Source organism: Nothoprocta perdicaria, unplaced genomic scaffold (assembly GCF_003342845.1).
Source record: "Nothoprocta perdicaria isolate Ctin4 unplaced genomic scaffold, notPer1 scaffold_2, whole genome shotgun sequence".
NCBI lineage: Eukaryota > Metazoa > Chordata > Aves > Tinamiformes > Tinamidae > Nothoprocta > Nothoprocta perdicaria.
In genome coordinates, this window is record NW_020455204.1 from 1,885,023 (window position 1) to 1,910,384 (window position 25,362).

The following is a 25,362-nucleotide window of genomic DNA, read 5'->3' on the forward strand; positions in this document are numbered from 1 at the left end:
GAACTGAAGTTCTTGATTTCATAACCACATTTTGAAGCAGAAAGTGTAGCCAGTAGTTACTTTTGGAGGAAATAATTGGTGTAAGCAGGATGGCCCCGTGATACCTAACCATGAGGAAACACCCTCTATTCAGACGCATTTTTCTTTGAGCCAGATAGACCTTTGATTTTGTTTGATCTCCTGATATTAACATCATATGCAGGATGAATTTCCAATGATATTGGCCTGAAAGGTGTTTTGGGGACACTCATTTTTATCGCCTGTTCTTCAGTGTCTTATTGCAATTAAAACTGAGCCCCTAACTAAAACTGAGGAAACCAGAGTATTTGAGGATCTTTTTCATACTTCTAAGTCTTTTTGAAGAGTATTTTTCCAAACTCCTCCTAAAGAAACTTCTGTTTTAAACTAATTTTGAGACTGTGGCGTTGGCCCAGCAGCAACTCAGTCCTTATTTTACTGTTTTTTGGGATGGCCATGGGGACCCTGCGGGGACCACAAGGCACCGGCCTGGGGCCGCCCGAGGCCCACGGGCCGCGTCGCTCGCGGGCGCCTCAGAGGGGCGAGAAAGGGGCGTGGCCGCCGCGGGTAACGGTCGCCGGGGCGGGGGCGGGGGCGCGCGCCCCACGGTCCGCACGCCGCGCAACGCCCCGCGCCTCGGGACGCGCCATGGACGGGGGCGCGTGGTCCGTGGAGTCGTGCCTGGAGCGGCACGTCCCGCCCGAGGAGCTGGCCGAGGTGAAGCGGATCCTGTATGGCGGCGAGGCACGGTGCGCGCCGGGCAGGGCCAGGGCGGCAGGGCGGGCCCCGGCGGAGCCCCGCGTTGGGGTGGTGGGAGGGTTGCGGCTGGCTGGGGCGCTGAGGGGCGGTCTGGGGGCTTGGGGTTGGCAAAGTGGGCACCAAACGTGGACAAAAGGGCGGTATGTTGGAGGAAAAGCATAATCTGGGGTTACAGGTCGGAGCCTGTAGGTGTGAGCTCCGTGATTGATTAGTAGGGTAGAAATCCCTGCAAATCCAAACGAAATCAACGCTGGGAGGTGGTGGCTGTGAGAGTGAGAGTCTCTCAGGCTGTGGGTTTGAGAGCTATGAGGCTGCCCGTGACATGTTTTCACCTTCCGTGGTTTCACCTTCCCTCTCGCATCCAGGACATGGGAGCTTGAGGCCGTGTTGGAGCCGAAGGGGTGGACGGTGCTGTTACCCCTTGGCCCTACCGCACCCCAAAAGGAAAAGAAGACTGTCTTAGCTTGGAATGTTTTTATCTCCTTTTTATTCCAGAAAACTTTGTTTGCCGGCTGCTGCCGTGACCGCAGCTCAGGAAAGAGATTTTGAGCTGCAGGGCTATGGATTTGAAGCTGCTCCGGAGCAGTTGAGAAGGCCCCGTGTTGTTCGAGTAGGACTGATACAGAATAAAATCCCGCTTCCCACTGACACAGCGGTGGCAATCCAGGTAGAAATGCTGGGATCTGGGCCAGCTTGTTTGTAACACTTTTACTGGACTGAGAAATACCAACCTTTACTTGCTGGTGTTAATCTCTGTCATGAAATACATACTGCGTGTGTCGCAGCATAGGGTCCAAAACTCTCTTAACATCCTTTAATATGAGAAATTAGAATGACACATGAAATTTTATTGTTCCTCAGAAGTGCATCTGCAGTGTGTTTATCTAGTGAATTACCCAATCTACTTGCAATTTTCCCCTAGCTACATATTTAATCACTGATTTTATAAATGAAAAGCCTTTGCCTGTGAAATGAAGCAACATTCATTTTCCTGAACAGAGCAGAGATCATAACCCATGGAAGACACAGATGCAGCTCTTGGTTTGATTGAAGAATCCTGCAGTATAGGAGACTCCATTAGCACAAACATGGCTTTATTAAGCTGTATTACTCTTTGCACAGCAGTAAACTACATCATATAGCAAGGCGACTGTCATAAAAAAGCACATTTATGTAGAAATAGACTTTTAAAAGATTCCCTTAAAAAATGAAAGACAGTACTACATGTATGACATTTCCTGGAGTAATAGTTTTGTTCACAGGACAGACCTAGTAGATAACTATTTGGGTAAGTCATTGTATAGTTACTGAGTGTGTAGATCACTCTTGACTTGTGTTTTATCCATTTTTGTTGTTGCTGTTAATACCTGAAAGTATCAATAAAGTGCTGTATCTGTACTTGTTTTCAACTAGAGCTCAAAGAAAAAAATATTTGGAAACAAAGTTTTTCAAATTAATAAATACTTTGTTGTTTTCCTTGGTAATAATCTACTTGAATCTTAGGACAGAGAGATTGAGAGAATACTTTGGGGTTAATAACTTCTAGAAAGTAGCAAAGATCCACAGGTGTCAGCATGATTTGCTGCTCTTATGCAAGTTAACCGTGGAAATGGACTATCTTTACCTCAGACTGTTAGACTGTGGAGTACTTGATTTTGAATTCGTTTTTTTCTTAACTGCTTAACCAGTTAAACTTAATTGCTAGGCAGGTGCTTCCATTAAGCAACTGATAGGCTTTTTGCTGGTTCTTTTAAGATGGCTCTCATTGGCCATCGTCTGCAGTGTCTGGCTTAGAGATTTAAATGTGGCAACTATGGAATTTTAAAACTCCAGCTGTATTTTTAGCAGCTAAATTTATGTATTTACAATCTATATTTAACTCCTTAGGTCATAATTCTGATATCGGTGCTCATGAATTATTACTTCTTGAGGGGTTTCCTCTGAAAGCAATGGAACTAAGTACAGAACAAGATAAAAACATTTCATGTGAATAAAGATTGTAAAACCAGACTACTAATATGTGAGTGCGTTAGAACATACAGCTTTCTTATAGTGTGAAACTTCTCACGATCAGGTGGCTGCGCTGCACAAACGAATCGAGGAGATTGTGGAGGTGGCAGCAATGTGTGGGGTCAACATAGTTTGTTTCCAGGAAGCTTGGAGTGAGTATTTTCTCAGATTCCTTCTAGCTTGTCAGAGGTCAGGTTCTTTCTGTTTTAATGGGCTTGAAATATGGCTTGTAGGCAAACAACAGAGGTCTTCCAAGTTACAAGAGTTGACTGTTACTGTATTTCTTTTTAAAGAAAAACAAAGAGTCTTTGTAGAACTGTGTACAAGATCTGTGTGATGTCTGTGAGGAGCAGTATATGTTGCAATAACTTAATATACACCCTTTTATTTGTGTGTCATCCTTTCCTCATTTTTTTCTTTTAAAGTTTATATAAGAAATAAAATAAATATAAATAAATTTTAATTACAATAAATTTTAATTAAAAGGTAGTCTTCAAAGCTTATTAGGAGCCAAAATCAGAATGGAGACCCCGTTGTGAAATAGGTTGTTTGCAGAAAATACATAATAGTGACTAGGATGTATTTTAGATCTTCACTTCCTTTAGGACTAATCACAATCAGTAGGCTATGTATGGGCCCAACATTCCTCCTTGCTAAATATGTACTAAAAAGCTTTGTACTTTGAGCAAGAACTGTTGTTGTTTTCTGAAGTGTTTAATTATTTATGTGTTCGTGGAAACAGAACTACCCCTGTGTCTCTCAAGTGACATGGATGCTCTTGTGAAGTGTGTCTTGCATTGATGTTTTCTAGCAATGCCCTTTGCGTTTTGTACAAGAGAGAAGCTTCCTTGGACTGAATTTGCAGAGTCAGCTGAGGATGGGCCAACAACAAAATTCTGCCAAGAGGTAAATAAAACAAAATGCACCAAACTCACCAAACTGGTAACTGCCACAGAAGACCAAGGAATTCTTCTTTATATGCCGGTCTTCTAATACCAATAAAATAGAAATAAGAAAGTGAAGTTTTCAGCTTGGTTGATAAATACTAAGAAAGTGAGTGAGCATAGATACCGTTGATCATTTCTGTGATCAGAAATGCATTTCTATGCTCAATATTTATTCTTTAAATTACTTTGCATTTATAGACTGAATTCTAGCCTGAAAAGTCAGGCGTTTAGCTGAGTTTTACAATGGAGAGCCATTTCTAGCTAACCTTTATTTTCTGTTGAAAAGATATTTCTTGGATAGAGCAGATGAGCATTAAAAAAGTATTTGCCTAAAGCATGGCCCTGAGGAGAATAGCTAACCATTTCTGGACAGGAAATGCTTTTGCAGAAGTCTTCTGCATTCTTTGTGAAATGATAAAAATATTGGGAGCTTTTTTATGCACTTATGGAGATTTGTGACTGGCTGTTATTCTTCCAGAGACTACTGACTGCAAAAGTGACAGTATGTTTTTGTATTCTGACAACTAATTGTAATAAGGAGTTTTTATGATTTCTGTGCTAAGGTATTCACAAAATGTTGTTATGGAGTTAAATTTGTTCAGGTATGACCTGAGCTATTTAACCTCTTATGGATAGCCGTTTTATCTTCAGTCTGATCTAGGACAGATATAGATTGATTCTCACTACAGAATTCCTGATATTATGGATAATCAGAGAAACATTAAAAATAGGTGTGAAAGAAAAGACAGCAATGTACTAATAAACTAGCAGCTAAATAGTGCTATCTTTCTCACACCAGTGTTTGTTAACATAGTTAGTATAATATTTATTTTTTTCCATAATTTTGAACATTTTTTTTTCAGCTAGCTGAAGTGCTAAACAAATTGATGTAGGTTGGATACCAGAATGAAAGTGGTGTCACCTCCTGCTATAAAGATAGGTGTCAGCCCTGTAGTTTTAATGCAGCTGTTAGGATTTTAATTTTTTTTTTTTTTCTAATTGGTACCTTGCATTTCTGATTGAATGATTTAGGTAGAAGGCTCTCAGTGATGTATCTGTCTTTGAAGACACCTGCAGCACAGGTGTTGCAGTGTGGATTAAGCATTAGCACTTCAGTGCTAATAGTCAAAGTAATGTACAAAATGAAAACTTTTTGTAATGCTTCTATATGAACGCAAGGTGAAATAATTACTTACTCTAGACTTTTATGTGTAATTAAAAAATTACATTAATTTGTATAGCTGGCAAAGAAATACAATATGGTTGTGGTATCTCCAATCCTGGAGCGAGATGAAATCCATGGAGGAACTCTTTGGAATACTGCGGTCGTCATTTCTAATTCTGGAGCTGTCCTTGGAAAAAGTAGGAAAAATCACATTCCCAGAATTGGAGATTTCAATGAGGTAAGACGCTGTGTTATGATAATCAAGCTAGTCTTACTTTGCAGTTCTTGCTTATGTCTGCAGTGTATTGTATTAGAGCCATAGTGGAAGAAAATGTCATGTGTTTTTGGAAAATGTGGTTCACTAATCATATTATAGTCTTCCCAGGTAAAATTATATTATTATAGTAATATAGTAAGTTTATTTATCAAGAACGGAGAGTGATGACCCTTAAAGTGACACCAAATCTTTGTAATAAAGTCTTGTTGGCCTGATAGAAATTATAAAACTATAGAGAACTTTTATAACAAAATTCTGTAAGTCACAGCTATGTTATATTATTTGTGCATGATGGTCGCAGGGAATTTTAGCACCCTTAACTTAAATTTGAGGGGAACTGGTTCATGGTTCAGGCACGAACAGTATTTATGGCCTCGATCCCTCTTTGCCCATGAGATTGTCATGGAAAATACAGTTCTTACCCTCACATTGCTCGGAGTGGAATCACTTAATCGTTACACTTGTGAGTGAATCACTGGTTCATGGCATATTCTGTTTACTAATGACTTCTGTTGAAGGCCCAGCTGTTTTTGAACTGTGCACTAGAATCAACTTCAGAAACTGAGCTGGCAGTAAAAGCAATGTGAGAAATTGCTTGCTCTGAAATGTGTTTATCTATGCGTAGAGTTACCACATGTAGAAAGATCGGGATTAAAAATTAACTAGAGTCTAAAAATACGTTGTCTTGCCTAACTTAATCTCTCCTAGTAAGCTGAAGTAAGTAATTAACAGAGGCGTTTCTCCAAAGCACCGGTAACCATATACCCCAAATTGCTTCTGTTTGCTTTCCAAATGTTCCAATCACTAAACTGGGCAGAACCCAAACTGCCTCTTATTAAAGATGTGGGGTTGTTTTATTTTGTTTTGGGGGTGATGTTTTGGTAGGTTTTTTTAAATTATTTTGTTTTGTTAATTATTTTGTCTGAGCTGTCTTCTGGCTAGCAAATAAAGAACAAGCAATCCTGTATAAAAGTATTAGTAGAAATAAGTTTGGAGATTTTATTTGCACATTTTTGATGCCTTTCTTGTTAACCACACACAAAAAATCTGTTACTAAAATACAGTGTCTTTCCATTTTCCAGACAGTAAATCTATGGAGCATCAACAGATTCCAAGAATAATCTTTTTTTTTTCTCTTTATGGAACTGTGATGAAATACACTTAAAGAATTAAATTATAAGCTATTTAATAGTGGTTTATAAAAATATGTTTACTTTTCCATTTGAAGTATTACTATAGTTATATTGGATGTTTTGTATAATAAAATGAGTTAGTTCCAGAGTTATCACAGGACACAATGTATTAATAGTGCCAGGGCATTACAATGAGTGGACAGTTCTTGTATCTGTTTTATTATAGCAGGCGAGTAGCATTTACCCAAAACAGTTCTGACTTTTTGACTAGTCTTATTAGGAGGGCTTTGTGCCCATTTGCTCATGATTTGTTATCCTAAGGATAACAACTTTCAGAATTGTGTTAAGGCTGACCAGTTCTGGTAGAGAAACTTTAGAAGCAGACTAGACTTCACAGAAGGATTATACTAATTTCTATTATTGTTTTTGTGTTTTTTTTTTCCTTTTATCAACAAAACCCCCAGGAAGTTGAAATTTATTCTGTGTAAATAGTCTCTGTAGAACAGATTGGAAAAGGAGCCTGGTTATAATCATCCTTGATGAATCAATGAGAACTAAATGCAAAGGGGAAAGAGACTGGTCTCTAACCTATTCAGCCATGTGTAGGAGGGCATATAAATAAACAAAAATCAATCCTTCTTGAGACATCACAATTAGTTGCTTGGAGATGGTTGTGACCTCTGGTGAGGAATAAAGAATAAGAATTGATGAATTCCCTGAAGCAATTAACATTCTTGTTTTTCTTCCCCTATTGTAATAAAAGAAAACTGAGAATAGAGGAAAAAATGGAAAAAATACTTAGAACTGTTTTGAAACAGGATTATGTGAGTACCCACCACATAGCGTACTCTCTACAGATGTGAAAGAAGATAAAAATCTATGCCCAGAGTAATCTGCAAGTTCATGAGACCTGGCAGTAAATAACAAGCCTGAGATTACCCCATGTACCAGGGAGACAGAACCTCTATCCCTTCTTGATTTGTGAGCATGCTCCCCTTCAGAGTTCTGTTTTTTCCATAGTGCTGTTTTCTGACTTTTAAATGAGGTTCTGGAGACTTTCTCAGCATTTACTAGTTTACTGTAGGCCTGACATTGGGATTCTCTTTCCTTCAAGACTAATAGCACTTGCTGGTACAGTGGACAGAATTTCAGGAGAAAAAAAGAATTATTTTACCACATGACATTCATATGGTAATAGAGATGTCTCACTGGTCAGACCAGTGGGTTATCTACCTTCTGCCTCTGAGATCATCACAAGGATATAACCTGAGGATTGAGTCTGGCCACTATTTGCAGTATTTGCACTCCCTCAGTGTCCATGCTGGTCATACTTGGAGTGTTAGATAACACATTCATGGCTCTTTTGTTTCTTACCCATTTGTGGGCCTTTTGCTCATGATTTTGTCCAGTCCCTTCTGAACCTGATTATACAGGTCTGTCTTTTCATAGTAGGAGCAAATTCCAGAAGAGCTCTCCATGCTATGTTTAAAAACAAAAAAACTTTGGTTTAAACAAGGCTCCTAATGTCAGAGAAAATCTGCTACTTTTTCAAGATTTCTGCATTCATATTATCCACTGCCTTTGTGATTTGTGCATTTCATTTGCACAAATCAGTCTCCTGTCTGCAGATTGAAGACACTAAGCCTTTTAGTCTCCCCTCATGGGGCAGCTACACCATCTCCTTAATCATTTTAGTGGCCTTTGCTTGTTCTATCCCTAGTGTATCCTCAAGATGCAGACAATAAAATTACAGAGAACTCAAGTTATGGGCACAGAGACTTTTTATGTACCAGTAAAATGACATGGGTTGTTTTTTGTTTGTTTGTTTTTAATATTCTTAGTACCCTTGCTTTTCATACTGATGGGACCTGGAGGTTGGTTGTTTTTTTGTTATCACTAAGAGTTAAGTCCATAATTTGCAGGAACTGTGAATGACTCCACCTGTGCTCTTATTCTTTTCTTGTGCCTGAGTAGACCCAGTTCTGTAAATTTCATTTAGTCTCTCTATCTGGATGTTTTTCCCTCTTGATAGTTGTGCCATCTGCTTCTCTTCACCATAGTCTTTTGCAGGAACCAGGGCATTTTTAAGCATTTAGAAATGCTTGATTTGATAAGATAGAAGTGGCAGCATATGAGAAATGGGATCTTTGAAGCCAGCAGTTTGTTTCAGGTTCTTTAAGGGTTGCTATCAGGATTTAGCCTGTGATTTTCCTTGTTCTTTGAGGCCTTCCATTAATTTAGAGCAATAGTCATAAAAAAAATTCAAGTAACCCATCTTAGCTTTATACTGACGTCACCTATAATGTCCATAAAATTATTGTATATCGGTATTAACAGTTGAATGTAAAGGAATTACTTATTCATTTGACAGGGTTCATATTCTCTGTACTTAGTAAGACCAAGGATTGTGACTTCCTTGGAGAAATTACATATGCAGTATAAATGCTAAGAGAAGAGCCTGCACTTTGGGAGTTTGCGAGTCTCTGAAGCTTCTGTAGAAGCCTCCAGTGTTACTGGGAGAATGTATATCAAAGTCAGGCAGTATTAAGTTTAGTATGAGTAAAGGGAAACAGGAACAAACTGGAATTTGATCTTATCAACTTAAGAGAGCCACTTTCTGTTAAATCACTATTCTCTTGCATCTGTGTCCTAAAAGAAGGGATTCTTGCTCACAGGCTTTTGACTTTTGAAGATGGTAAGCAGGCATTGTAAAGTGTCAGAACAACTTGGAGACAACAACTTGGAGGGTTTTCTTTTTAAGAAATTTGCTTTTTTTTTTTTTTCTCTAGTCCACCTATTACATGGAGGGAAATACCAGACACACAGTGTTTCAGACACAGTTTGGAACAATTGCTGTGAATATCTGCTATGGGCGCCATCACCCTCTGAATTGGCTCATGTATAGCATCAATGGGGCCGAGATCATCTTTAACCCTTCAGCCACTATCGGATCACTCAGGTAAAATCCAAGCTGCTTCAGACTGTTGCCTGCTGAGTTAACTGAACCTCTGAGCCTCTTGCTTTGGCTCCAGGGTGGTACCTTGCTTAGAACCTCAGATATCACCTCCTTTTTTCTTTACAAAGGAATTTGCATTCTTCATCTGGAGTATTGGCTATCCATCTGCTCCCAGTCACTAGTTCTTTTCCAGCACTTTAGTTGTATGTCTGCAGGTCTTCTGCTTTGAAACAGAGATAGCCAGCATCCAGCTGGGCTTCTGGAAGCTAATAGCTTTTTTTTAGGGTTGTGTGTGCGTAGTATTTTTTGTTTTATGATAGACAGCACTAATTTACATTTGGATTAGCTTGCCAGATCAGTCCTCTACCTAGGAGCCAGTAAATGCACTACCAAATTGCACTCTTCAGAGCCAGACTGACAAATCCTTTTCTCAGAGAAGTTTTTGTTTCTATTACTGTTGATAACTTTATGATTCTCAGGTCCCTGGAACCAGACTACACCAGTGTAAACTTTACCTTGAGATTAATCTACAGATTATCACTAATTGCACCCTACTGACTTGATTTCCTAAAAGAAAACTCACTGTCTGAGCTAAGAAAATAGAGTTCTTAGCCCGTAATGATTGATCTCTGGATTAGATCTTGAGTGTTCTGTGCTTTTACATTACCAACATGAGCCACATTTCATTACAATAACCCTTGAACATGCCATGCTTCCAAAAGCATTGGGTCTGACACAGGCTGTGTATTCCCTGGGATGTAATGTGATTGTAGAAATATTCTTAAAAACTTTCTTTTATGCAGAAACCTTGACAAATCTTGACAATATCAGCATGGCTTCCGGTTAGTCTCATTGTCTTTTGCTCCTTGCCTTACTGTTGAATAGTTCCATGTTGCAGATTAGACAGTTTTCAAATTGAAGTGCAGGATTCCTGAATGTGTCATCTTATGAGCTTAATGCATGATGAAATAATTGTGCTTCCTCTACAGATAATGAGGGTAGACTCTGGAAAGCAATTTAACTATGTAAAGTATTTATATGTATATGACTGAGGATGTGATGGTAGTTTACTCAGCATTTTAAGTGTTAATATTTTAAATTATCCTTTTCAGCACAAGTGGTTAGCTTTGTACGGAGTTGTTTGGAGCAAAGATCTTTCTTTTGGAGTCGAAGTCATCCTTTGGGGCTAGCTGAAGTGTCTTTGAGTTTCCAGCACCAGAGTTGATTTTTTTTAGGAACTCAACCGGAACCTATTTTGTTGTTGTTAATTCAAATAGTTTTCAGCTGCAAGCAAAGAAAAAGGAAGCATACTAATCTCTTCCCAAAATACTTGAAGTTTTCTCAAGCCTCCTGTCTCTGTGTTCAGCTGGAATTGTGTGCACACACTAATTGCAAGAAGAGAAAAATCTTTTATTTCTTTGAATGTAGAAGAGATTTTTCCAGTATGCATTACGTAGATCTAAATCTATAAAGCATTCAGCAATGCAGATTTGCTGACTAAGAATGCGAGAGGATAAAGGAGTTGTAAATTGTAAAGAGGAGTAGTCTTCTTACATTTTCTTCAGGATTCTCTCAGCTCCCTCTCTTCATCTATTGAATGTAAAAGCTAGAAAAATTCTGAGAACACAGAAGACTCACAGTAGGGTGGAAATTGTGAAAAACAGATTAGAGGCATAAAAATTCCACAAGCAGTTCTAGTTCATAGTGCTGTGTATTTGTGCGCCTGGGGAACACAGAACTGTAGGTTGGATCCAATATTCTGCCATTCAGACTGCCTTTTATTTTTTAATATTAAATTGTCTTATTTAGGTTGTGTAATATTGGAAAATATCCTTTGGGGTCATTTTATGAATATCAATATTAAAATAATGTTTGTGATGTTTGTCCACTTATAGCCCATTAAAAGCAGAGCAAACAGAAATTATCCTGTCTTCATGCAGAACTTCATTCTGCTCTGGGTGCTTCAGGCTCTCCTAATTACTGCCTTTCACTTTATTGTTTTTAAGCATATAATTTTTATTGCAGGAAGAGGACTCTTGAGGCCCATGTAGAAAACTGTCTCTGGGGTAACTTCTTGGCTATACCTTTTTTTTCCTGCCTCTTTTCTTCTGTGAAATAGTAATTTGTAGGAGCTTTTCAATAAAATCCCTTTTTCTTAGAATAGCTGGAAGCCAGACTCAGAGCAATTGAGAAAAAAAGGCAATAAACTAAGTTCTTTCAGTCAGATGTGACCATCTCTTAAAATGCTTGATTCTGATTGGAGATTAATGTCGGTCACACACTTGCCCAACTGTCTTAGTACTCAGAATCTGACCGGTACATATTGTCACGGGACATCCACATTTTTCATCTTCACTCTGAGAACTTCCAGACCTTCCATTATCTGCTCTGATCGTTTTGTATTATTTAGATCGTTGAAAACTAATGAAATCTGGAAGCGCACATGTAAATTCTTTGTGTTGTTTAGTAGAGTAAAAGTTTTTATGTTAATTGTAATTGCTTTGAAAATCTTGAGAGGTGCTGCTTCTTTTTGCCAGGAAAAATCCTTATTTCTTAAGTGCTGAGGTATCACATAAAAATGTTTATACCTGTCTTTGAGCAGAAAATAATTGTATTTGGACTGTGTGCATAAGGAGCTTTAAACTGTAACAGCAAGATCCGTTTCTGTAAATAACTTCGATTTACTCGATAGAAAATGTACCGTCTCTCACACTAATAAATAATCCAAATGCTGCTCTGGAGTAGACAAATAAAATCCACCTTCTCTTGTTACTCTATCGCAGTGAGTCAATGTGGCCAATTGAAGCAAGAAATGCTGCCATAGCGAATCACTGCTTTACGTGTCCTATCAACAGAGTAGGAACAGTAAGTATCTTCACTTCTTCATTTCATTTCATAAATTAGGTATTGTAGCATATGTTAATTCTCATTAATGAATTAAATAGCCCCACTAGGATGCACAGATTGCTGTGGAAGGCCTCTCTATCTCTTAGTGCGTATGTGCTTTGAAGATGGGCAATGATGTGCTGGTTCTAGCAAGGGGATTGAAGGTTGCCTTGTTGCTGGCAGCTGCTTCTTGTTCCTGAATTGCTCCCTCTCTATTAGGCACCCTTCCTTTTTGCTAATTCTCCTAGTTTCTGTGGTGGAATTAGTGTTCCCTTAGATCCTGAAGCCTGTGGTGCAGACCTGGCTGCCCTTATCCAGGTATCACCTCTTTCTTGCTGTCTGAATCCTATAATCAAAGTGAGTGTTGCCCACAACGAGCCTTTCTTGCTTTCAGATTAGCCCGAAAACCCTAAAGGGGACTTTCTTTATAAGGAAAAATAAAATTCTTCATAAATCCAGTTTTACCGGTGTTCTTCTGCAATCTTCTAACCTTCACAAAACTGTTAGGAATGAATCACCACAGGGAGTTAAACAAAAAGAAAAAAAAAATCCAACTCAGTCCATGATAAGATCCTAACAAGTCTCTAATGTGAATCTAGAAGCTAGGCCTGCTCCCATGACTCTCTTCATTAGACAGGGTAGATAATAGCCAGAAAAGTTACAATAGATTTATGCAAAGTTCTATGCTAAATGTGATAGACTAGTAAGGATTTATTGAATGAAATGGAATTATACTGCCACCTACGTATGCATTTTATTTTGCAGGAATACTACAAAAATGCCTTTACTTCTGGAGATGGTAAAAAAGGTATGTTCAGAAATCATGTTGCTAATTGCTGACTGGGAAGTTCCAAAGAAATGTTAGCTCTGCTTCCTGAGACTGTGCCAAGGCAGCTATTGTAGTCAGTGCTAGGGTAATTGGGACTGCTGTTCTGTATTGTGCAATTTTAAGTTAGCTTTTCACCTGCTTTAGATCCTACTGTTTTCAACTCTGATCTTACGTTGAGCATTGAATGTGCATTATCTTTTAGCTGCTTTGGAAAAACATGGCAGTTAGCATTCTTTAATTTCTAATTAAATAAAAAAGGAATCAAAGCCATTTTCTTACATACAGACTTAGTAATGAGAAAACAAAATAATACATAAGTTAAAACTTTTAAAAATATTTTGGATATTTGTGAAAGCTAAAGAAATTTAACAAATAGCTTAAAGCTGCAGTTGCCCTAGGATCATAATGTGACTCTTTAGGTAAGCATCTTGCTTAAAGTACAGGGAGTGCACTAACCGGTGATGTTGTGAACTACATGTTACAGGAAAATGCATGTTAAGTTGTGTATATATTAATGGATGATGTTATATGCTTTTTTAAAATTTCGTTCAGCGCACCACGACTTGGGGCATTTTTATGGCTCAAGCTACGTAGCTGCACCAGATGGCAGTAGAACCCCAGGACTGTCACGTACCATGGATGGACTTCTGGTGGTAGAGATGGATTTAAATCTTTGCAGGCAAGTCAGTGACAAATGGAATTTTAAGGTAAGCCTGATTATAAAGAAACAGCCCATATTTTTAAGACCAACTTGCATATGACACTAGATCAAACAGTTTTCATAATCATATAATGTTGCAACAGCTAAAAGGAAGCCTTTGCTTAGCAAACAGAACTAAATTTTGAAATTAACAGGATTTTCTGGAGGTTAAAGGCACAAATGGGTAGGCACGTTCATGGAATCTAGGACATTAACTTTTACGTGAAAAACTGGGCCTTTGTTTCCAAAGTGTTGATAGCCACAAAGCTGAGGGATCAGTAAGGGAAGTGTCATTTTGTATGGGGTTCTTGTACTCTGTTCCTACACCATTTATTGCTGAGTTGTGACTAGGTCTAACCTACTAACCTAACACTGATATATATATATATATATATATATATATATATATCAGTGTTATATATCAGTGATATATATATATTATATATATAATCATGTGTATATAATTTACATAATTATATATATATATTTATATATAAAAATATATATATTTTTGGAATTTATTTTTTTTTTTAAATCCAAACCCCAAGAATCTAAAATTGCTTTGCTTATAGGAGCTTTCTGAATGTGAACTTCTTGCAGTCAGCTTTCTGAATTCCGTGACTTGTTGAAGCCACAAAGAAGCATCTATATTCATCTCTGAAGCATCCTAACTTACTTCTCAATTTTGTTAAACTAGATTTAGGTGACTACAAGCCCCTTAAAAAGGCTTTAACCTTTTTTTTTTTTTTTTTAATTCTCAGCCAAAACTAATTTGGATCATCTTTCCTGAGGGTGTAATTTGATACAGTTAGTTCAGCAGCAGCTTTTAAGAAGTTGCCACTTCAGCACTGCAGTCTGTGAACCCTTCAGTGGAGCTGGTGCAGTTGTCTTGGGACTATGTTATATACTGGTTTAGTGGAGATGAAGATTTCAAAAGAATCTGAAACTATTTTCTTATTTCAATCTGGTCAAGTTTTCAGCAGACCCTGCAAACATGATGCTAGTACAACACTGGATCCTAACAAAAATTAAAAAGACTAAAGCTCCTGGCTAGCAACTATTAAATATATGTAGTTTCTTCAGTGATATTGCTAGTTTCTGAAATGATCGGTCCTTTTTAATGAGTCTTAAATTTTGTACATAATGTTACTCCAAACAGAGACACTTCTTTTATAGAGCTATTTTATCTGGAACCACTTCATGCATTATGTTACTGAGCAGTGTTTAATTAGTGTTCTGATTTCAATTTGATACAAAAATAAAAGTTTTATGAGGGTTTGAAATGCTAACTCTTAACCAAAACTGGACTAGAACATGGTCGTTTCCTAGTTAAAGTTGAATTTCTTTGTTAATGCTGCAAACAATATATGATGACTAATCCCAAAAAAAATTAGTCTCTACAGAATATCATTTATTTTTTGCAGGACTTGTGATAAGGCTATTAAAGTAGTGAACTTAAGTTCTGCCAGGAGATCCTTTGTCTTTTTAAGACGAGCAGTCATTTAATTCTGCCTTAGTGCTGAAATCTGAGGTCCTTTTTGTAGAATGTAGAGGTGGGTAATGTGTCAGGAAGCAGATGGAGCATTGCCTGTAGCAGCTTAGTAGGGGCATTCAAACAAAAGCAATTGTATTGTGTAGGGAAAACAAACAGTGCAAGCTAAGCTGACTGTTAGCTGTTTTGTATAAAATTCTGTTTATTTGTGTTGTCTTCAGTCTTGTGTTTTCAGCACTTTACCGTTTTGCTTGGAAGGGGTAGATGACTGTGGCTTTTGTTTATACAGCAGGAAATATTTATTTCCTTTTCTTCTCACTTGTGGCCCAGACAGAGGTAGTTCTTGAAATTAGGGTAGTGAGGAACCATGAAGTCTAATTTACCCCTTGGAGAAAAACCTTGATAGCAGGTAGAGACCTATTTAACCTGCTACAATATTTGCTATTTGCATCCAGTGGCACCTAAAGAGGACATTAGATGAATGTTTGCCATAAATTTATCAGCAGCAGAGGAGTTAACAAATTGTTAAATTAATTGTTTGAATTATTTTTAAGGTATACTCAGGTAAGAAAGAAGCAGTTCATGGAGTCAGCCTTGCAGACTGTCCCCTTAGGAAGAAGAAAGCTATCATTCAGCTTATTAGCTTACTGTAATACCATACAGCAGTAATAATATTTTGTACTATTAATGGATAAAGTGGCTGCAGCCCAAATACCACCACCGACACCTCTGCAAACCTGTGGCGGGCAGTAGGCTTGATCCCCTGCTCTTGAGAACCCAGGGAACACAAACCACTCACAGAGGTATCGCAACAGGGCAGACAATTCAGGTCGAGGAGATAATTTGAAGGCGTAATTAGAGGTTAAAATCGTTTGCCTTCCCTGGCATAACTGATTTAAAAGGGAATTTTGCTGATACACAAGAGAGAAAATCCAGCTTTCACATGCAGCTTGTGTCTAGGATAATCAGAATAAGCCATTATAAGTTTTAAGCCATTATTAGTCGTCAAATACGACTCTGCTTACAAAGGAGAACTGCTAGACAGAAGGATGGTCATTTAAAACTTTCACTTTTCAGAGTGGAAATGACCTTCTGCTGTTTGCGGGGTAAACGTATAGCTTTAGCAGCACGAGTTTAGTTCTGTGAAAGTAAAATAGTTTGTGCTAAGGCACTGAAACTCTTGCATGTTGAGTGAATTACGATTTTGCTGTTCGGGCAAACCAAAAAATTGTTGGCATGAGTATTTTCTGCTGAGACACTTTCATAGCTCAAAAGCAGAATTAAAGCTGTGATTTTTTTTTCCAGATGACTGGTAGATATGAAATGTATGCAGAAGAGCTCAGTGATGCAGTGCAGCCTGAATTCATACCCAATATAATCAGGGAATAAGTCCTAGAAGATATCTCAACACAAATTAAAAGGTACTATCGGATGAAAGATTTATTGTGGATCACAAGTTGCTGTTTTAATATCTCTTTGATTTCTTGTAACCACTTTTAAATAACAGAATTCAAAACTGTGTTAAGTAAAATAATTTAAAATGGCTTCTTGAGTTTTCGTTCTTTTTCTTTTTTCCTGTTGACACTAATGTAATATTTCTAGTGCAGTAAAACTGAAGACTGGAAACAAGTGAACAATACATGGATACAAAATTGTGGGGTGTTTTTTCTGGTGCTGTGTATAGACTATGTAGTTTGATGGAAGGGATGACTTCAGACATGAAAATGCTTATCTAAGCTTCTTAATTTATTGCATAGCGTATGTTTACCTCCTTGTGATTTCCAGTTCTTTCTCTTCACTCAGGTGCCTTAATTTAAGGGGAGTGAGGAAGGGAGATGATTTTTTTCTTCTTCTTAATTACCAACCATTTTATTTGTAATTACCAACCCCTGAAGGCTTCCATATATAAAGACTGCTTTGGTCTTTTTATTTTTCTTTACCCTACGCATTACAATCACAACTGCAAAGGCAGCCTCTGAAGGGCTTTTTCAGGTCCAGAAGCCGTGCTGGAGAGGCTTGCTTTTCACATCTCCAGGTCAGTGCTACATTGGGAGGCAGAAATGCAGATACTGGCTGAACAGCTTGGACTAGGCTGGCACAATTGCATGCGTTTCATTGCAAACAGAAAGCCACAGAGACACAATGAGGAATCAGCTCAGAATGAAGCATGAAAACCCCTTCCTGCTGCTCAGTGGTTGTGGAGTATATGGAATAGCTGTCACACATAGCTAACAAGGATTGCTTGAAGTTACAGTGTATATTGAATTTTGTTTTGTTTAGTTGCAGTGATGTTGTAGGTATTCAGAAAGAACATTAGGAATACAAATTATAGGTCAAAAACTCTGAATAGAGTAGCTGAAAGAGATATTTAAAGAATTCCAAATTAGGTTCAGCTGGGTCACTTCTTAGTTTAGAACACTTCCTGTAAAGATCTTTCAACTTTTTTGCATAGTAAACCAGTTAATAAATGCAAATACTACATTATGCTACAGGGTTATCTACTACTCAACCTTTATTGAGAATGGCTTAATTACAAATAAAAATATATTTATGTATAAAATCCTGCACGTAAAATATCCCTTTCTTTGCTATGGACATAATGAAGGAAACAAAGTGACAGACAAAACATTCTCCGAATGAGCATTTTCATAAGCAATCTCGTCATGAAGAACAAAATTTCCAAAAATGTCAATGTTCTGAGTATTCGCTCAGTGAGTTTTCTTTTAATCGGAGTCATGTAAATACTCGGTATTGTTTTTAAGTTGGCTTTTTCCTTTCCCTGCTATTTTCATCTCTCATAAATATTTTCCATCTGGCCATAAGAAATCCTTTTGCAGTGGGTAGAAATCCTAGTTTTGTCTTTATTAGCTTAACTGGCTTTTCATGTTTCACTTCTGTTGACCTATTTGAATCCTGGGTACCAACTGCTTAACAGTCAATAACGTGCATTTCAGACCATTTGGCACAATCCTCATCTTTTTGTACAGTTCAGCATTTACATCTGGATAACTGAATCCAGGAAGGGGCAAAACAGTTCTGAACCTTTTATAAGAACTGTTTATTTAGCTAAACCAAGTTCACTCTTAAAAATAAATCCTATGGCAGTTGAATGGTATTGAATAAATTAACTGACTGAAACTGGATGTGTTAAGGGAGTAACAGCCTGTAGTTTACCCATCTGTTAATGAGTAACATAGCTAACAGAATCTCTCTAAATCAAACATCGTGAAGTTGGCCTTGGACGTAACAATTTCCCAAATCAGCAGTGTGCTGGTGGCTTGTTTTGGAAGAGTGAGAAGCTGGGAGAGCTTTTGGACTCTCATCTTTTCCTGGGATGTCAGCAATGGCACTAGTATTCTGCTTCTACTGTTCACAAATCACACCGTAATTCTTGCTCATCCTGGATATACAAGTTCCAGAATGTATTCCAACTTAGACAACAAGAAGCAGAATCAGATACCCAGCAAGTTTCTTGCCATGTGCCTTTGTTTAAAACTTCTTAAAGGCTGTTGCACTTTAAATACCTGATACTACTTTTTTAGCCTCTTAAGCTCCTCCTCAGGTTACTTCTCAGTAAGTGAACAACTGATAGATGATGATGTTTCCTTTTACAAATATTATCTTTTTAGCATGCTGGAAATAGAGATTCCTATTTATTATTTTCACCATTAATCAGCAGTGTCTTTTTGTTGTTATTTCAGAGTTCTATTCTTAAAACCATGGCAAAGCTGTGGGATTTCTTGCTTTAGTGTAAACAAAACTTGGCTAGCTTGAATTTAGTAATAATGTCTGTTTTTTTCTACCTGCTTTAACATAGGTAGGACTGAAGACACATGTAGGAGATTGTGGAAGTAAGTCTGAAGTAGGTGAATATTTCCTGCACTTTACAGTGCTCTTCCTCAAAACAAGGAAATGAAGGTAATACAAGAAAAGACTGTAAATGGGCTAATAATTTAACTAGGAAATGTCTGGCACAATGAGTAACTGCAGTTTAATCCAAATACAGCTGCAGTGTAAGAAAAGCTAAAAATCTGAGTTCCTGCTTTTTTTACTTGAGCTGAGAAAAGACAATAATCCTTCTTTTTTTCATGAGTTTTTCTCTCCTTCGAAGGTCACAAAATTAACAGCAACAGTAGAGTTTGGCCTCAAATTACAACGCAGTTTTTTCAGCTTTTAGTTACATAGTCCAATCTCTCTTCTATCACATGTTTAAAAATAACTCATAAAATGTGTCATTAGTGTGTGGTGGATAATTTTCTGTGTTTAATCAGTTTGTATTTTGGATAGTGTAAAAACTGGCACGTGTAGTTGGCATAATGTACAGAAGTTCTCACAAAGACTCATAAAGACTCTTCAGTCTGAATAAAATATCCTCACCTCAACTTTTGGGATAACACAGAGCTCGGGGCCATCACTCCTAGAGGAAGTGGTCACAAATGAGACTAAGAACGTAGTGCAAGGGAACAGTACCCATAGCTACATTTCAAAACTTCATTCAGTGCCATAAACGCTAAAGCTGTGTAAGGTGAATTTAGTAAGTGGGAAATTTCCTCGAGTGAAAGTGTTTCATTCCTACAGTGTAGGCAGTGTTGACTTCTAAATAGTGAGACTATTTTGTTGACTTAATATTTTTCCTTCCAAAATATCCTGCTGAACCTCAAATATCTAGGTATAGAATGAAGATCAGCCCTTATGTTTTGAAGGAAAGAGGAAAAATGGGTATTTGCCGTTTTTGTTGGTTTTGTTTACCTAAATCTATGCACATCTGCCTAAGTGTGTAAGTTCATAAGCTTGTTGCTTTTTTCTCCATGTGTTTAATTTGAAAATAGTCTTAAAGCCAACAGACTCTGGGCCTGCATTTTAAAACTGCTGTCAAATATGCCATATTAAAAATGGGGAGAAGTGTGACACACATTGCAAAATCAGGTATTTCATCAGGAATAAAAAGGTGAAGACAGCACTGCAGTATAGTCCTAGCAATGTCTATAAAGCCTCCCTTGCATATGATCCCACTGCAGTTCAGAAGCAAGGTCTGTGCAGGGGGAGTCCTGAGATGAGCAGCCAGCTGCCACGCAGGCTGCACCAGAAATGCCTGGAAGCACCAGCTGAGGGTGTCAGCTGTCTGTGTAGATAAAGAGAATATCCTCATCTGTGCCGTAACTTGTCCTGGCTTCCTCAAAGTTACTGATGCTGGTGCTGCATGTTCCTGTTGAGGAGGAACAGAGTATTAGTACAAAGTCAGTTGCTGATGGAAAGGCTCCTACACTGGCTCTAGCAGCTTCTACAAAGAAAAGTAGCTTCACGTGGACTTCACCTATCAGCTTTACTCAGCTGAAGACCTATTTAGTTCTTCTCCTCTCAAAGGCAGTGCTCAGCACAGGATCAGTGCATGTGGCAAAAGAGCTTATGACCACTGGTCAGTGATGCTCGAAATGCACGCATGCTGCTACAGAAGATCCAGCTGCCTCATTACTGACTTCTGGTAACGAGGTTACTAAAGGAGATGCCAGAAGGAAGCAGGACTGAGCTACTCACGGTCTGCGTAGGCTGGGTTGTTGTAGTAAATACTCCCTGAGGCTTTGTTGTAGCCACACAACACGATGAAGTGGCCCTGGTAGTCGGGATTCCTGCAGAAGCATTTCTGCCCAATGGGGAGGAAGCAGCAGTATTTGACAGGGCTCGAGCAAAGGTCACACAGCAGCAGAACTGCGTTCACCAGGACGATGGCTACGTGACCTTGGGACAGATGTTTTTGGATGTCTTGAACAGTTACTGTGCTGCAGAAAAGAAAAAATCACACATTTCTGAACAGCTCAGGAAAAAGGCAAGTATTAGTAATGTGTGTGGAGTATTAGTAGTGTGTGTGTGGCAGGACAGTATTTATGACGTGCAGCTGACATGGTTATTTTCACATGGGACAGGTACAGCTCTGCTGTTAAATCCTGAAGGCTTTGTAGGAGACAAAACCTATGTCCTTTAAGGCCTTTTAATCCCATTGCTGCCACTGAAGTGCAGAACAACAGCTCTTAGTTCTGCACTAATACAAATGTAATCTCAGAATGTATTAGATGCCCTGGAGAAGAGCGTTAAAAGAGCTGGCAACCCATTCAGTAACTGAAAGAATTGTGATGTGGGAAAATCAAAAGTCTTCTCATGCTCCTAAAACATTAGAAGTCTTTGTATCTGAAGCACAAAATATTTATTGGCTAAGTAGTTAAAGATCTTATATTTAAAGATCTTACACTAATCAGTAGCGTGTACCCAAACTTGCTTCTGTTACCTAAGTCTCTCTCCCAGTTTTAAGTTAGGGCTACCTGATTCCCTGTCCTTTTAAGTATGTATTTCTATTAGACCTCTTCCAGAAAATTAATATTAACCAAATATAATCCATAGTTTTGTGTGTTACAGCTGATGGTATATTCCATATGCATTGGAATTCCTCTCTTGGGTAGGTATGGATGCTGTGCCTGATAGATGTGCTGCTTCATCTTTTCCAGTGCTGCTTCTCTTCTCTGATGCCCCAGCTTGAGCCGTGAGTGTGAACTCTGTCCCTGCCTAGGTCAAGGTCACCATATTAAGATTTCTAAAGAAAGAGGACCTGCCTGGGTCTTCTCTCTGGTCACAGCTCTAGGTAAACAGATGGGGCTGTGCAGACTAAGTTAAAAGACACTAATGATTCTGTGAATGTGAGGTGCTTTGCAGCATTCGAGTTATACTGGGCTGCTCTGTGCCCCTCTCATAATCCCTCTCCCACTTTGAAAACAAATCCAAACTAAATTCAAACAAACAAAAGTGTATTGAGCAATTATTCCCTATCACTATCAGCTACAAATTGTGAAACAGTTCTGCAATTTTTCTGCTTCTCCTAGGTTTGCAGTTCTCTTATTTCACGCTTCCCTTGGCAAAAGCTCACCTGTCTGCTTTTCCCTTGCCTCTCGGTCTCGGGCCAGAGATCTCTAATGTTTGTGGAGCAGCAGGGAACAATGGGGTTTATGTGCACAGAGCTTTTGCCAGCCTTCCAAGGACAGCAGGCCTTATCGGTGACCCGTTAGAGCACCACAGGCACTCCCTGGTGGGTTATCTTAATGGAAAATCAAATTTAAATAGTCAAGTCTTGTCAGCAAATTCCAATCACCATTTGGTTTCATGACTGTCTTTTTCCTCAAACATCATGATTTTACCTAGACGTACACTCTTTTGAGAGAGACATACTAAAAATACTCCGATTCACAGGAAGGTTCTTATACCCATTTAACTTGATGATTCCAAGGAAGGCATCACGCCCACCCTCTCCGAAGAGAAAGGAGAGAAAAGGATAAGCTTACCACTTCTCCACCAGCACCTTGCAGGCTTTGGCTTGTGCAAACAGCTGATTCACTCGATTCTCTTCTGTGTCAAAGTGCTTCCTGTAGAATGACTGTGGAGAGAATGACAAACTAGGGTGAAGTTCTGCCTAATCTAGTTAATCCCTGCTAGCAATGGCCTTCATAAATTAAAAATCTGGTTATGTGATAAGAGGTCTCTGCTTTCGTTCTCTGATAATAGGCTAAGATTTTCTGCTCTAAATCATCAGCTCAAATAGATTCCTGTAGTTATCATCTCCCTCCCTCAGCTGCCTGCATGAAGGAAAGTGGTCTGGCTTGTTCCGGGCAGGAACCTGCGCTAGAAAATCTACTGCCAGAATAGGTGCTCCTTGGCCACCTTGGTGATGGCTTCTGAAATACTGTGGTATTTCCCAGTGAATAATAAGGCTAACCTGGTTTTTGTAGCCCTTGTCCACTCCAAGCGTCTGGGTGCAAAATTTATGCTTAACACCAAAGTGCCGCATCAGGTAGGCCAGGTCGATGGTCCAGATGCTCTTTGTTAACCGGAGTTCATGGATGGCTTTCTGGAATTCATCGTTGTCCAGGTGGTTCAGGTACCTAGGGTGGTAGAAGAGGCAGGGGAAAGGATGCACAGTTCTTAGGAGAAGCAAAGTGCCTGCAGCAGCCCAAGCCTCCACATCACAGGATGGAAGAACTGAAACAACAGGGCTGGCTAGGAAATAACCCCAAAAAACAACCCACAAATGAGCACACATTTACAGGGAGGAAAGGGAATAGGGAATATTGAGCTGGCTTTATCGTTGACTTTTTTACTGGAAATGTACAGGTATCTCAATTGTTTTACAGTGCTAAAATTATACAGGATGCTGTATGACGAATAAGCTATACTGAGAAAGTGGAGAACTCTATTCTGAAGGGGTTATAATTTATATTACATAACAGCAACATAACAGCAAACATGGGGGTGTTAAAGGCTACTACTTGCTTCACAGAATAGGTAGATTTCAAAAGAAGGAGCTGTAAAGGCAGTTGGTAAATATTTAAAGCAATATTCTTGGGCGTTGATGGAAGAAAAGGCAGATAAAGTCAGGAGCAAGCTTAGGTTGTAAGGGGCTGGGGAAAGGAAGTTATAGAGAATTCTGGAAGTCAGAAAACAGATGGGAATAGATGAGAGGAAAAAAAAAAGACTGGAATTAAGGAAGCAGAGTAAGAAGATTAATCTTGGAAGCTGACCTTTGTTTAGACCAGAATGGCAACAAGGGTAGAGGGAATGAAGAGGGAGAGGTTACAGTAGTCAAGATGGGAAATTACCAGCACACGGACTAACGTCTTGGCAGTAGGGATGGAGAGAAATGAAAATCTTCTGCTTCATAGCTACTAAGTGGACATCTAAATAGGTATTTCTCCTGCACCTAAGCTCATGTTCCTCTGTGGAAGGAAAGAGGAGTTCAGCAGGACAGCTACTAGTTTCAAGAAAAAAAAAAAATAAAAGGGCAATACAGTGCACAGCCTTGAAGTTAAAACCACTCCTGAAACAGAAAACCTTCAGCCTACAGAGGGGGATTCAACAAGACAGGGGCAATATATACTCACAAATAGGGGATAAACCTACCAGTCACTTGAAAACAACGGGAATTGCTGTGGTAAGTGCAAGTTCCACATTATAACAGGAAAGCCAGATAACTTTTTATTAACTTAAGCATGCCAGTCTGCAAAGTTCTTAGTGCTGGTGAGATACAATGCATTGCTCAAAGCATTTAATTATTCAAAACGCCTTGTTTGCTTGTATTTTCCCTAGTTCTGGCTTAGAGCTGTGCCTAGCCCCTGGCAGCAGGAATGATCCAAGGCACCAGAGCCCCTGCGCTCTCCCAGGACTGGGAGAGTTAAACTCGCAGGCGTTTCCACACACCCTCTCTCCACGGACACTGGTGTCTGCTCTCCCTCGCTCCCATGGGATGGGATTTCCACCACCTGGAAGGCGGAGCAGCTACTTACTGCAGAACCATCCTGGAGCAGGCCAGCCCGCAGTCCCAGTGGTAGAGCTGCTGGATGACCGGCACTTGGAGCTGCACACAGTCCACTGCAATGGAAGCAACGCTTGGTAAAACAGCAAAAATGCCTCTCTCTAAATATGTGTTTTTAGTGAAACAGCAAAAATGCCTCTCTGTATAAACGTGTTTTCCCATACCTCAGCATTAAAAAACAATCTGCTTTTTTACTCGTCAGCTAAGCACTATAGCAGGGGAAATCTCTGAGCTTTTTCGGGTTGCATTTCACCTGATGAGCAGGTCCTTTTTGCTAGGAGGATGTAGGTTTGTTTCGTATTCCTGTGGAGCTCAATTAACCATCAAGTCTCTGGTGTAATCTGGTATTACTGTTACACCTTTGGATCCCTGTGCAGCATTTTACACTTTTTGGTGGTGGTGACATAATCCACCCCCCCTAGCTCCAAAACCGAATGTACGAGCTGAACTGGCGGATAAGGCACAGTCCCAGGCGGCCTCTGAACGTCGTTCTGTGCCATAAAGAGGGGTTAAGACGCACTCAAAGTCTCCAGGCCTCCCTCCCAAGCCCCCTGGAGCTGAGCCTTTCCTACAGGCGTGTCTTCTCCCTCAGGGACTGTAATTTGTGAGCAGTTCCTGCTCACCGCAGCTCCCAAATGACAGCATTTGGCCTCCAAATGACAGCGCGGAGCCTCCGAGCGTTTTCGGGGCGTTTTCCGCGCTCCGTCCCGCACCCGCGGCTCCCGCTCGCCCCGCCGGGCTCTCCCTTCCCGTCCCCTCGCCTCCCGTCCGCGGGCGGCCGCGCTGACCTGGCGGCGGCTCGGCGGCCTCGCGCGGGCTCTTCATGGCGGGGCGGCCGCCC

General features: G+C 39.4%; 2 protein-coding genes across 3 annotated transcripts; one reads left to right on the forward strand and one right to left on the reverse strand.

Moving 5' to 3' along the window:
• Window positions 1-646: 646 nt before the first annotated feature.
• On the forward strand, window positions 647-16,690 carry UPB1 (beta-ureidopropionase 1). The gene is made up of 10 exons (XM_026037660.1): window positions 647-767; window positions 1,273-1,444; window positions 2,852-2,939; window positions 3,599-3,693; window positions 4,976-5,137; window positions 9,099-9,268; window positions 12,049-12,130; window positions 12,917-12,959; window positions 13,533-13,687; window positions 16,478-16,690. Exons 1-10 carry the CDS (start codon window positions 667-669, stop codon window positions 16,559-16,561), a joined length of 1,152 nt encoding a protein of 383 aa, XP_025893445.1. The 5' UTR covers window positions 647-666; the 3' UTR covers window positions 16,562-16,690.
• Window positions 16,691-17,967: 1,277 nt separating this feature from the next.
• GUCD1 (guanylyl cyclase domain containing 1) lies at window positions 17,968-25,345 on the reverse strand. 2 transcript variants are annotated; one of them, XM_026037659.1, is made up of 6 exons: window positions 25,310-25,345; window positions 24,493-24,577; window positions 22,929-23,094; window positions 22,498-22,589; window positions 20,708-20,949; window positions 17,968-20,378 (listed from the first exon to the last, which is right to left on the reverse strand). In XM_026037659.1, exons 2-6 carry the CDS (start codon window positions 24,501-24,503, stop codon window positions 20,287-20,289), a joined length of 603 nt encoding a protein of 200 aa, XP_025893444.1. In that variant the 5' UTR covers window positions 24,504-24,577; window positions 25,310-25,345; the 3' UTR covers window positions 17,968-20,286. The 2 variants fall into 2 exon arrangements, with proteins under 2 accessions (XP_025893444.1, XP_025893443.1); XM_026037658.1 differs by lacking the exon at window positions 25,310-25,345 and adding an exon at window positions 23,809-23,925 and having other exon boundaries at window positions 24,493-24,545.
• Window positions 25,346-25,362: the final 17 nt, after the last annotated feature.